Source organism: Podarcis pityusensis (genome assembly GCF_964106645.2).
Source record: "Podarcis pityusensis genome assembly, chromosome: 12".
In the NCBI taxonomy this organism is placed as follows: Eukaryota; Metazoa; Chordata; class Lepidosauria; order Squamata; family Lacertidae; genus Podarcis; species Podarcis pityusensis.
In genome coordinates this window covers 1,677,466-1,691,857 of record NC_138037.1, presented here as the reverse complement: position 1 = coordinate 1,691,857, position 14,392 = coordinate 1,677,466, and the positions used below count along the sequence as shown (strand labels likewise).

The 14,392-nt window shown below is 38.6% G+C and overlaps 1 protein-coding gene across 1 annotated transcript; it reads left to right on the top strand.

Moving 5' to 3' along the window:
- The first annotated feature begins 4,431 nt into the window (after positions 1-4,431).
- Positions 4,432-14,335, top strand: LOC308459825 (uncharacterized protein). The gene is made up of 2 exons (XM_080975550.1): positions 4,432-5,059; positions 12,142-14,335. Exons 1-2 carry the CDS (start codon positions 4,927-4,929, stop codon positions 13,356-13,358), a joined length of 1,350 nt encoding a protein of 449 aa, XP_080831676.1. The 5' UTR covers positions 4,432-4,926; the 3' UTR covers positions 13,359-14,335.
- The last annotated feature ends 57 nt before the right edge of the window (positions 14,336-14,392 follow it).

Below are 14,392 nucleotides of genomic sequence, written 5' to 3'. Positions count from 1 at the left end.
ACCTTGGCAAACATATCCAGACAAGTCCTTGGTACAAGATTAGCATAAGTGCAAGGCCCAGGTATAAGATGAGCATAGGCAAACACTTCTGAAGTCCCACCACCCAAAGTACAATAGAACTTCCTTTGTATGTCTGGCCCCTTGGCAAGTCTGGTGATGGGATTTTACTTTCCTTGGCCAACAATCAGCTCAGCAATTGTCTCCTCTGGGCACTTCCTGGAGTCCCTATTTTACAAGGGCAAAATAGTGTTGGAATGGAGGAAACTGGCAAAGGCGTTGACTTTACAGTATATGGTTTTTAAAGCTAGGTAACTTCCCAGAGCTGTCAAGTTGAAAGGATACATTCAGGCATAATATTTGTAACATTTAACATGTGGGGGGGGGGGCCTGTAATTTCTGTAACATCCTTATGAGTTTGAGTTTGTAATCTCTGTTTGAGGGTGGCATGCGTATCTGTGGTACGACAAGAAACGTGTACATAAAGGATTTGAAAACCACATCATAAGAAGGTCTCTGATTGAAGTGTGGGAAAGGTATAAAAACCTGTTGGAACAAAAAACTCCATATTGGTTATCGCCATTGGAGGCGATGAATGTGAAGAAAGTCAATAGGACTGGGGGATGGGTGACATATGAGAAGCTAATAAGTAAAAGAGAAGGTAAATGGAAAATGAGACCATTTGAAGAAGTTAAGGAATATGTTAATGATTGGTTGCATTTTTTTCAAATTAATGAAATGTTTAAAAAAGATTTGAATCAAAGGGGTTTTGCCGACAAAGAATCAAAATTTCAGACAGAAATATTGAACAATGACTTTAAAATTCTGGCAAAAATGTATAAGATACTGTTAGAATGGTGTACAAAGGATGAAGAGGTAAAATCAGTTATGATTGATTAGGCCAAAGACTTAGGACATAATATACAAATGGAAGATTGGGAAAAATTATGGAAAGAAGGTTTAAGATTCACTGCATGTACGACTATAAAAGAAAATGTGATGAAAATGATGTATCGATGGTATGTAACACCGGTAAAACTAGCAAAAATGTATAAGATAAGTAATAAATGTTGGAAATTTAAAGAAAAAGAAGGTACATTTTATCATATGTGGTGGGAATGTAAGAAAGTAAAAAGCTTTTGGGAAATGATTTATAATGAAGAAAATGTTGAAATATACATTTGTTAAGAAACCAGAAGCATTTTTATTAGGCATTACAGGTAATGAGATAAATAAGAAAGAAAAGAAGTTATTTTTGTATGCAGTGACAGCAGCAAGAATATTGATGGCCCAGAAATGGAAACAGGAGGAGCTACCTACGTTAGAAGAACGGAGAACAAAAATGATAGACTACGCAGAATTGGACAGAATGACAGGAAGGATCCGAAACCGACAAGATCAAAGATTCACAGAAGATTGGGAAAAAATTATTGAATATTTGCAAAAATTAAGTGATAATCAGATTACGTTTGTAAGTTTTAATGAAGCATTGTGATGGGAAAGAAGTACTAAAATGGGATGAAGTTCACAGTAATAATATAAATAATAAAATAGAAATGGGTTTAAAGTTAAAATATGAAGGATTCGCAGACAAGTTGAGGGAAGTCGAAAAAAGAGAAATAAGATGTAACTAAGATGTATGGAGTGTATAATTTTGTTTTGTATTTGAAAATTTATATATATATATATATGTGTGTGTGTATATATATATATATATATATATATATATATATATATATATTAAAAATGTAATCTCTGTTTGAGTTTGTAATCCTTGTCAGAATACATACTTTTGAATGGATTAGTTTTTGTTACAATTGACTATTGATTTGCGAGTAGGGGCCACTCCCACTACTGAAACTTACATCCGCCTGAGCTTTTGGTGTGCTTTTTTCCAGGGCTCTCCAGGTGGCCTGATCCTGCTTGGCAGCTGCAGCGCAGGTGGAGCCGGGGTTTATTCCTTTCCTTTTTTGAATAACCTTTACGGGGCTTTATAGATAAGGATCATGGGAATAACAAGGAGACAAATAAATGGACAGTCTCTTCTCATGTGATTTGTATATCACAAAAAAGAGCAGAATAAATTTCCAGGAATATTTACAACACATGGTTCATTATTAGCGGTCAGTGTAGCAATTCCTGGTTAATTAATTGGTTGAAACATAAAAGGGGGAAACACGGTAGAATTTGTTAACAGAGGACAGTCAGCATCAGAGAGCCAGTCCTTGTGGTTCTGCTTCCTGTAGGTGTGAGCAAAAGTCATTTTCCCTCTTCCATTACCAATGAAGCCCTATAAAGTCTTGGTCCACTGATGAACTTTCAAGGGGTCTTCAAAGCTGAGGTAATAATTTCTGTTTACATTTAAATTTAGAGCAACCAGACTGAGCCAAATAGAGATGCAATGGGTGAGTTTTCTGGAGGCTGTGTTTTCCTCCCAAGATGCTGTAATGTGTGTGTTGTTAGTTGTGCCAAAACAACAACAACAACAACAACAAGGCTTTGTGTGTTTCTTGAGGCTTTGTTTTTCCACACTTGAGGCTTAATGTTATAGTTGTTCTGGTTGTCTTATTCTTAGATTTATTACCCAGGGTGGGTTATAACCATTTTAAAATGCCATATTAAAAAGAGTTATTAAAAACAAATGTCATTCACAGGAATAGGATGCAGGGCTCTAGTGTATTTGCTTTTATTTTTAATGATTATAGTTTAGTAATTCTTTATTGTAATGGTTAAGTGTAAACTGTTTAATATTTTCTGATACTTAGTTATACAGTTTACTGTTATATTCTAATGGATTATTGAATATTGCTTTATTTTATATAAGCTGTTTATTTTAAAGTTATGGTTTTATTAACTTTTTGGTATTGGATCAGATTGTTATTAGGGGTGTGATCTTTGCTGGCTACTTTGCTGTTTCTTCATCTTGTAAACTGCCTTGTGTATAGTAACATAGAAAAGCAGTATACAAATTAAAAGTGAAAATGAAATGAATGGGGGAGGAGGAGATCTCCAAGACAGGAAACAGAGGATCCTGCCCCTGGTAGCTATTTGTGATAAAAATATATATGCCGTACGCAAATAATTGAATATAAATCTTAACTTGTCAGGCTGGCAACAGATGACCGCAATGTAACTGGCTGTGTTTAACTATATGAATTCTTTATACATCATATAAACATAACTCTTTTCACATTATCTAATTGAGTAGAATTAAAAAAAAAAATTATTTATACCCCACCCTCCCCAGCCAGAGCCGGGCTCAGGGTGGCTAACACCAGTAAAATTACAGTAAAAACATAATTGGGGGGGGGGACCAATTTGAAATACAGGTTAAAATGCAATTTAAAATGCAGCCTCATTTTAAAAGTAGCCCATAAATCAAGACCATAAGGGGAGGGAAACATAAGGGTCAGACTGGGTCCAAACCAAAGGCCAGGCGGAACAGCTCTGTCTTGCAGGCCCTGCGGAAAGATGTCAAGTCCCACAGGGCCCTAGTCTCTGGTGACAGAGCGTTCCACCAAGTCGGGGCCAGTACTGAAAAGGCCCTGGCCCTAGTTGAGACCAATCTAACCACCTTGCGACCTGGGACCTCCAAAATGTTGTCATTTGTGGACCTTAAGGTCCTCCGCGGGGCATACCAGGAGAGGCAGTCCCGTAGGTACGAGGGTCCTAGGCCGTGAAGGGCTTTAAAGGTCAAAACCAGCACCTTAAACCTGACCCTGTACTCCACCGGGAGCCAGTGCAGCTGGAAAAGCACTGGGTGAATGTGATCCCGGGGCGAGGACCCCATAAGGAGCTTCGCCGCAGCATTCTGCACCCGCTGGAGTTTCTGGGACAGCTTCAAGGGCAGCCCTGCGTAGAGCGAGTTACAATAATCAAGCCTGGGGGTGAAGCAATTAAAGATCAACATTTAGAACAGGAAATACAAATAGATCAGTTCTTATATACGTAATGTCCAAATAGAAGTTTTTGTGTTCCACGTATTTACAAATGAATCAGTTTTTTTAAAACATAATGTCCAAATAGAAACTTTTTGTGTTCCACGTATGTCTTTGCGAATACAAATGTCAAATGCAACAACTTTAAGGAGCAGTACTTGCAAAAGATGAACTTTTCTTTGTAATGTTCCACATCTGCCTTTGCAAAGTTTAGTATGCAGCTGCTGTTTCTAGTTACAGGTGGCAGCAATCTACAGCAAAGTGTTTTTCTCTTAAAGTGACCCCCTTGAAACCACCATATTCAAGGTAGATTTTTAAGGTTATCAATGGTATATCAAGATATTAATAATAGCTCATAGAAAAAAAACTATATTCTATTTCTGTATTTAAACCTGAGAGATGCAAAGAATAGAGCAGGAAAATAAATCTGGTTTCTTTCTGCATAAGAATCTTTTTGTCTTCTTCTACAGGTCCTTGATATGCCCAGATTACAAAGAGAGTTAAATCTTCATCTGAATGTGACGCTTGAATAAGATGTTGCACTAAAGGCGCATCAACAACACTGTTTCTGATTCTGGAACGGTGTTCTGATATTCTAACTTTGATGGGTCTAATGGTGTGACCTACATATAAGTAACCCACAAGGACACTTAATCACATAGATTACTCATGGAGCAGCACATGTAGCAAACGACTGTAAAGCAAATTTAAAGCCTTCTTTGTTAGAAAACTCCTCTACTTGCAGTACATATTTACATGAGGTACATGAGATTTATTTGTACATGTGTGGAACACAAAAAGCTTCTATTTAGACATAACGTATATAAGAACTGATCTATTACACAGTTTACATGCCAACTATATCCCAGCTTTGTTATCCTGCCGATTTCCTTTAAGTAGGGAATTAAGTTGTATGAAAATCCCAACAGGGCCTTCTTCCTCTCTTCCAGGACCCTGAAGCTTGTTTTGGCTCCTCGACTCATCAGGAAGGATGAACGAGACGGATCCGGCAAAGCTAGCGAGGATGGAAGGGGGAAGATGGACGGTTGACCTGGTCAGGTTGTCTCCTGCATCGCTCCCCACAACCTCTGAGCGTTCCCTCCCAGGGACCTCCGAGAGATCTGGTGAGTCCCAGGGGAGTGGAGATGGGGATCTGGATGGATGGAGCCAGAGAGGTATTGGGGCTTGCTCAGCTTGGGGGTGGGGGAGGCAGGCAGGCGGATGGAGATGGAGAAGGAGAAGGGGAGCACCTTTCCGGGCTCCACCCACCTGTCTGCCTGCCTGCTTGCCTGCGCCTTTGTCATCTGCAGGCAATTTGAGCTAGGAATACATCACAGCTCTCTGACCACCGTGATGTACTAGCAGCTCAAAATGTCTAAAACCAGTGCTGTGATCTGAATGCCCTACCAATGTCAAACAACTTACTAATCCATCGCGCAGCACTAGAAGCCACGACTCTTTAAAGTAACCTGATCCCGCTTTGCAGATTGAACACAGATGAGGTCTCCGTGTGTTGCCCCTTTTTTCCTTTTTGTATAACTTTTATTTGCTTTTAAAAACAAGGATCATAGGACTAATAAATGATACAAATATGTAGACTGAGTCTTCTCATGTCATTTGTACATCTCAAAATAGCAGAATACATTTGCAGGAATATCTATAACATGGGTAGGCAACCTAAGGCCTAGGGGCCAGATGTGGCCCAATTGCTTTCTCAATCCGGCCCGCAGATTGTTTGGGAATCAGTGTGTTTTTACATGAGTAGAATGTGTCCTTTTATTTAAAATGCATCTCTGGGTTATTTGTGGGGCATAGGAATTCATTCACCCCCCCCCCAAAATAAATATAGTGCAGCCCCCCACAAGGTCTGAGTGACAGTGGACCGACCCCCTACTGAAAAAGTTTGCTGACCACTGATCTATAACATATGGTTCATCATTATTGGGTTCATGATTTGGTTTAAATTGAAACAAAAAACAGGGGAACAGGAGAGAACAGAGAACATTCAACATCACATAGTTGAATGCCTAGTCAGGAGCTCTTGTGGCCGTTGTGATTAGATTAAGTGTGAGTCATAGACATTTTTCCTCTTGTGTTATCAATGAAACAATACAGAGTTGGTCTCCTCATGAACATGGGAGGGGGGCTCAAGGTGAAGAAAGTTATTTACGTATAAATTTAAATTTAGACCAATCAGATTGAGGTAACTGCTAATGGGGAATGTGCAGGTGAAGATGTTGCTGTTTGTTTCATAGATGAGGCATGGACATTGCAGGATCTTGACCAGGGAGCTCTGCATAAGGAAGACAAGGAGGAGAATCATGAGATCATGGACCCTCTTGGTAAAACTCCCTGTTGGATCATAAGATCAATTTTGAGATTCCATACATACCTCTATGTGATGAACCTCCACTTATTTGGTGTGGGAATGTTGAGGGTGGCAGGAGAGAATCTATTGTTTATTAATATCCTTCCTAACTTGCGCTAGCAAGTTTCTTCACTTAGCAGAGTGCATTCCCCTTTACACAGCAGAAAACTAGTTGCAAATTCGTGTGAGTTTCTTAAAACAACTAGCAATTCAATCTGGCTTGTCTAGATTGAGATATGTTCTAATATTCCCTGTAGGACCCTTTTGAATCCCTCCTAAAAGAATAAAGACACCACAGTCTTATTCATAAGTAACGAAAAGTAGTTTTACTTATGATCTGGCCGAGCACAGTGTGATCCCTGAAGGCAGACTTAAGGCTTAAAGTTACAAACATGTACAAACAGGTTTACCCCATATGGGAGATGACCTGGGGAACTGCTGTGGCAGCCAGCAGTCCAGTCCAGGTGAGGCAGGAAGCAGGCAGGACAAAAAGGGGAGGAAAGAGAAAGGCGGCAGGGTGACTTGGCCTTTTGCCAGGTCTGGAAAGGTCACGCCCACCCACTAGTCACATGCAAGGAAAGATGCTCCAGGCCAGGAGGAACAGGAAGTTTCAACTGGCTGGACCAAACATTCCCTTGCATGTCCACTCTAGCAAAACAAGGAATGCTGTACTTGACTGCTCCCAGTGGATTACATCCTACATATGGATGGAGACCGATAGCATCTGGGATTCTAACATCCCCACCATGATCCCTGAATGGAGGGATATCAATAGTCTTCTCTGTGAATGTTCTTTGTCCATTCATGCCTTTTTAAACAATGACCAGGCTTGTCTGAACTGCTAAGGCCTTCTTAAATGTCGGCTTCAGAGTTTTTAGTGAAGTTGATGTAACTTCTGTCAGGTTTGTTGTTTTTATTTTTGCTTTTGCTTCTGCCTGTATTTGGTTGACCAAAGAGATGACTGACTTCAGAGATGGAGTGGATTCCATGATTGAGCCAAACAAAATCTATCCCAGATACAGTGGTACCTCGGGTTAAATACTTAATTCGTTCCGGAGGTCCGTTCTTAACCTGAAACTGCTCTTAACCTGAGGTACCACTTCAGCTAATGGGGCCTCCTGCTGCTGCCGGGCCGCTGGAGCACGATTTCTGTTCTCTTCCTGAAGCAAAGTTCTTCTTTTTTAAAAAAAAAAAAAATTAATTTTTACTAATTTTAAAACAAAATAATTATCATACATTCCACAAAATTTCACCTCTTATACAATCTTTTTGGACTTCCATCAGCACCTCTGGTGATCTCCCATTTTTATAATTTCTTCTGCATTTCTTAAATTCATATTGCCTTTAATTATCATAACTAACATCATCCATCATGCAATAATTCAAATTATTCCCCTTACAAACTTCCTGTAAACCTACAAATGTAATCTGGTCATCACAATTACTTTTCAAATAGTCCGTAAATTTACGCCAATCTTCTGTGAATCTCTGGTCCCGCCGGTTTCGAATTCTTCCCATTAGTTTATCTTGTTCTGCATAGTCCATCAATTTCATCCTCCAATCTTCTTTCATCGGTAGTTCTTCTTGCTTCCATTTTGGTGCCAACAATATTCTTTTTTTTTTAGTTACAGATGGGTAGCCGTGTTGGTCTGCCATAGTCGAAATAAAAAAAATTCCTTCCTGTAGCACCTTAAAGACCAACTAAGTTAGTTCTTGGTATAAGCTTTCGTGTGCATGCATTTCGTGTGTGTATCTGAAGAAGTGTGCATGCACACGAAAGCTTATACCAAGAACTAACTTAGTTGGTCTTTAAGGTGCTACAGGAAGGAATTTCTTTTTTTTAAAAAAATGATATTTATTAAAGTTTCAAAGAAAAGATTACATAAATAAAAAGATTACATAAATAAAAAGAAAGAAAAAAAGAAAAAGAAATAAAAAAGAAAAAAAATACAAAATACAGAAAAAAGATAAAAAACACTTAAAAAACACATCAATCTTTCCATGCCTTACATTTCATTTCCTTGCTTCCCTGACCTCCTCACACCTCCCTTTTTTGTATTCCAGTTCTATTGGTTAATTCAGCAATTCCTTTCCCTCTTTGTTTTTGTCTTAATCCTTTAACTTAATATATTATAACTTTGGATTTTCACCTGTTAACAATCCATTTTTACATACACCTTTATAACATTGCTGCTAAAACCACTTAACTTCATTCTGACATCATTCTAACATTCATTAATTTTGCAGTATTTCTGTAAATAGTCTTTAAATTTCTTCCAATCTTCTTCCACCAACTCTTCTCCCTGGTCTCGGATTCTGCCAGTCATTTCTGCCAATTCCATATAGTCCATCACCTTCATCTGCCATTCTTCCAGAGTGGGTAAATCTTGTGTCTTCCAATACTTTGCAATAAGTATTCTTGCTGCTGTTGTGGCATACATAAAGAAAGTTCTGTCCTTCTTTGGCACCAATTGGCCGACCATGCCCAGGAGAAAGGCCTCTGGTTTCTTCAGGAAGGTATATTTATATACCTTTTTCATTTCATTATAGATCATCTCCCAGAAAGCCTTAATCCTTGGGCATGTCCACCAAAGGTGAAAGAATGTACCTTCAGTTTCCTTACATTTCCAACATTTATTATCGGGCAAATGATAAATTTTTGCAAGCTTGACTGGTGTCATGAACCACCTGTATATCATTTTCATAATATTCTCTCTTAAGGCATTACATGCCGTAAACTTCATACCTGTGGTCCATAACTGTTCCCAGTCAGCCATCATTATGTTATGACCAACATCTTGTGCCCATTTAATCATAGCAGATTTCACCGTTTCATCTTGAGTATTCCATTTCAACAGCAAGTTATACATCTTTGACAAAATCTTAGTTTTAGGTTCTAACAGTTCTGTTTCTAATTTTGATTTTTCCACCTGGAAGCCAATTTTCTTATCCAAATTGTATGCCTCCATTATCTGATAATAATGAAGCCAATCTCGCACTTTGTTTTTTAGTTTCTCAAAACCCTGCAGTTTCAATCTATCTCCCTCTTGTTCCAGAATTTCCCAATATTTCGGCCATTTGGCCTCCATATTGAGCTTTTTCTGAGATTTCGCTTCCATTGGTGACAGCCACCTTGGGGTTTTGTTTTCCAATAGGTCCTTATATCTTATCCAGACATTAAATAATGCTTTCCTGACAATATGATTTTTAAATGCTTTATGTGCTTTGACCTTATCATACCATAAGTATGCATGCCATCCAAATACATTATTAAAACCTTCTATATCCAAAATGTCTGTGTTTTCAAGAAGCAGCCATTCTTTCAGCCAGCAAAAAGCTGCTGATTCATAATAAAGTTTAAGGTCTGGCAGGGCAAATCCACCTCTTTCCTTTACATCCATTAGTATTTTAAATTTTATTCTAGGCTTCTTGCCCTGCCAGACAAATCTAGAGATGTTTCTCTGCCACTTCTTGAAGCAATCCATTTTGTCCAAAATTTGCAATGTTTGAAACAGAAACAACATTCTAGGCAATACATTCATTTTTATCGCAGCAATACGGCCTAGCAATGAAACCTTCAAATCTGACCAAATTTCTAAATCTTTTTTCACTTCAGCCCAGCATTTTTCATAATTGTCTTTAAATAGATTCCCATTTTTAGCTGTCATGTTAATCCCCAGGTATTTCACTTTCTTAACCACTGTTAAACCTGTCTCATTCTGAAACCTCTCTCTCTCAATCACTGTTAAGTTTTTCTCTAAGACCTTTGTTTTTAACTTATTCAGTTTAAATCCTGCAACCTGACCAAATTCTTGAATCAGTTCCAAAACCCTTTTAGTACTAGATTCTGGCTCCTGTAATATTAATACTAAGTCATCTGCAAATGCTCATTTTTGTGCCAATAATATTCTTGCTGCTGTCATTGCATACAAAAACAGCTTACAATCATTTCTATTTATATCATCCCCTACAATGCCTAGTAAACATGCTTCTGGTTTTTTAATGAACGTATATTTCAACATTTTTTTCATTTTATATATCATTTCCCAGAAGTTTTTCACCTTTTTACATTCCCACCACATGTGATAAAAAGTTCCTTCTTTTTCTTTACATTTCCAACATTTATTGCTTACTTTATACATTTTAGCCAGTTTGACAGGTGTAATATACCATCTATAAAACATTTTCATCACATTTTCTTTTAAGGCATTGCATGCAGTAAATTTTAAACCTTCCTTCCATAATTTCCCCCAAGCATTCAGCTGTATATTGTACCCGAAGTCTTTAGCCCAATGAATCATAATCGACTTAAGCTCCTCATCCTTCAAATGCCATTCAAGCAGCAGTTTATACATTTTAGACAAAATTTTATACTTATTACTTAATATCTCAACTTCAAACTTTGACTTATTTTCATCAAATCCTCTTTCTTTGAAGTCCTGTTTAAACATTTCATTGACCTGACGATAGTGTAGCCAATCTCTTATATATTCCTTAACTTCTTCATATGGTTTCACCTTCCATTTACTTCCTTCTTTTTGTATTAATCTCCCATCAGTTATCCAGTTTCCTTGCATATTGATCTTTTTCACACTCATTACTTCTAATGGAGATAACCAGTGTGGTGTTTTTTGTTCCAATAGGTTTTTATACCTATCCCATATTTCTATTAGAGATCTTCGAAATATGTGGTTTCCAAATCCTTTATGGACTTTTGCTTTATTATACCATAGATATGCGTGCCAACCAAATCTATTATCATAACCTTCTAAGTCTAACAAATCTGTATCTTCTAATACCATTCATTCCTTTAACCAACAGACAAGATGCTTCATAATACAATTTCAAATCTGGCAGGGCGAAGCCTCCTCTTTCTTTAGCATCTGTTAATAACTTATACTGTATTCTCGGCTTCTTCCCCTGCCAGATATATCTTGAAAATGTTTTTTGCCATTCTTTAAAAATTGTAGCCCCTTTGATTATTGGAATTGACTGAAACAAAAATAACATCTTTGGTAGCACATTCATTTTGATAGCAGAAATCCTTCCCCAAAATGACAATTTCACCCTTCCCCATATTTCCAGATCTCTTTTAATTCCATTCCAGACCGGTATATAATTATTATGGGAAAGGTCAATGTTTTTAGTAGTTAACCAAATTCCTAAATATTTAACTTTTTTGACCGCTTCTATACCAATTTGTTGCTGCAACACTTCCACCAGGTCCTGCTTCATATTTTTAACAATCATTTTAGTTTTCTTTTTGTTCAATTTAAAACCTGCCACTTGCCCAAACTGTTCTATCTCTTCTAACACTTCTTTAGCACTTGTAGCTGGATTTTCTAATGTTAGTACTAAGTCATCAGCAAAGGCTTTCACTTTATACTCATTCTGACTGACTGAAATTCCCGCCATGCCTCCCGCTGCCGCCATGCCGCTACCGCACGATCCCTGTTCTCATCCTGAAGCAAAGTTCTTAACCCGAGGTACTATTTCTGGGTTAGCGGAGTCTGTAACCTGAACCGTATGTAACCTGAAGTGTATGTAACCTGAGGTACTACTGTAAAAGCCAAGCAATAAGTCAGTTAATTGTTGTTGAGTCTCAGCTTCAGGATCTGTCCTTCGAGTGAGCACTCAGAGCTGATTACCTTAAGAATGGATAGGTTTCCTTAAGAATGTCAGTTAATACCAGCCAACAAAGGCAGTGAAAACTATAGTAAGGCCTCACATCTAACTTTCTTCAGTTCTTCCTCTATCACAAGGATTCATTAACATTGTTCAATAATCTGGAGCTCCATTTCGTCCTGAGGCTCTAATTAGCTTCTCTCTTCATTGCAGATGGTGATGAATTGGAAGGGAAGAACCAGGAGGACCAGAACAGAATCCACATAGTGGAGAAGTCATATAAATATTCAGAGTGTGGAGAGAACATCCGCCAAAGCTCCCAGACCACCTCCCATCAAAGAAAATGCTTCGTACAGAGGGATAGCCTCACTTCACACAAAAGAACAAAGAGTAGGGAGAAATTGTATCAGTGCTTGGAATGTGGAAAGAGCTTCAGTCACAGTCATCATCTCACTTCCCATCAACGAATTCATATAAAGGAGAAAGCTTATCAGTGCTTCGAGTGCGGAAAGAGCTTCAATCGGAAGGATAGTCTCATTTCCCATCAAAGAATTCATACAGGAGAGAAACCCTATCAGTGCTTGGAGTGTGGGAAGAGCTTCAGTAGGAAAAATCATCTCACTTCACATCAAACAATTCATACAAACGAGAAACTCCATCAGTGCTTGGAGTGTGGAAAGAGCTTCAGTCAGAGGATGAATCTCGTTTCCCATCACAAAATTCATACAGGGGAGAAACCATATCAGTGCTTGGAATGTGGGAAGAGCTTCAGTAAAAGGGCACATCTCACTTCCCATCAAAGAATTCATACAGGGGAGAAACCCTATCAGTGCTTGGAATGTGGAAAGAGCTTCAGTTACAGCCACCATCTGACTTCCCATCAAAGAGTTCATACAGGGGAGAAACCCTATCAGTGCTTGGAATGTGGAAATAGCTTCAGCCGGAAGGATCATCTCATTTCCCATCAAAGAATTCATACAAAGGAGAAACCATATCAATGCCTGGAATGTGGAAAGAGCTTCAGTCTCAGGCACAGTCTTACTTCCCATCAAAGAGTTCATACAGGGGAGAAACCCTATCAGTGCTTTGAATGTGGAAAGAGCTTCAGTCAGAGCTCCAATCTCTCTTCGCATCAAAAAATTCATACAAAGGAGAAACCATATCAATGCCTGGAATGTGGAAAGAGCTTCAGTCACAGGCACAGTCTCAATTTGCATCAAAAATTTCATACAGGGGAGAAACCATATCAGTGCTTTGAATGTGGAAAGAGCTTCAGGAAGGGGTCTCAGCTCTCTTCCCATCACGCAATTCATACAGGGGAGAAAGCTTTTCAATGTCATGAATGTGGAAAGAGGTTCAGTCGAAGCGACAATCTCACAAACCATCAAAGAATTCATACAGAGGGGAAACCAAAAAGGAAAAAAATTTAAACCCTTACAAAACACAAGTGTATAAAAAAAGAGAAGGGGGCACAATAACTAAAAATACCCTTTATCACATTTGTATCATATATATCATATCATTTATCAACCCATAGAAAGGCAGGCTCCCCCAGCTCTCCCCTGGTGCCCCCCTCTTTTCCCCATCTCCCACCCTGAGATCCTTCCTTCCCTGCGTTCCTTGCAGGTCCCTCCCCCCCTCCAACTGTCCTCTTCTGTTTTATATAATTGTAAAACCTTTATTATACCGAAATCTTAAAAATACATACAATATAAAACATATTCAAACATTACAGATTATGAATACGCAAAAAGTATAAATGAAAGGGAAAAAAGAAAAGAGAAAAAAGAAGTAGAAAAAGAATAGGAAATGATGTTATTTACGATAAAGAAAAGCCTTCCAACTATACCCATTGTACTATTTTGAACTAATTTTCTTTTACAGTTTCCTAAATCTCTCTCCCCCCCCCCCCATCTCACATTCTCCTTTTTGGTTCTAGTTTTCTCCAATATTTCCATATATTACAAGACTCATTCGATATCTGCCATAAAGCTTTTGTTATCACAGTAAACTTTAAGGTATTCTTTAATTACTATCCATTCTTTATTAACATCTTGTATCGTATTTCCTCTTACTGCTCTGGTTATCCTTGCTAACTGTATGTATTCTAGCAATTTGGTTTGCCATTTGAGTTTTGAGGGGATGGTTTCTCTTTTCTGATTTTTTGCAGTTAGAATCCTGGCAGCAGTTGTGACGTACATAAATAAATGGTCTGCTTGTCTTCTTGATTTCCATTGTTATGATTCCTGACAAAAAAGCCACCGGTCTCTGCAGGACAGGCGGCCACCCAGCTTCCACATCAAAGTCTCCAGCAAAGGAGAGTCAGGAATCGCACCCGCAGGTGGTCTTCTGGGCCTTGCTGCCCAGCCCACAGGGGACCTCCGCATAAACCCACAAGTGCAAACATGCACACGGAGGGCCCCCCCACCTGCCACATGGAGCACAACCAGGACGATATGGGATC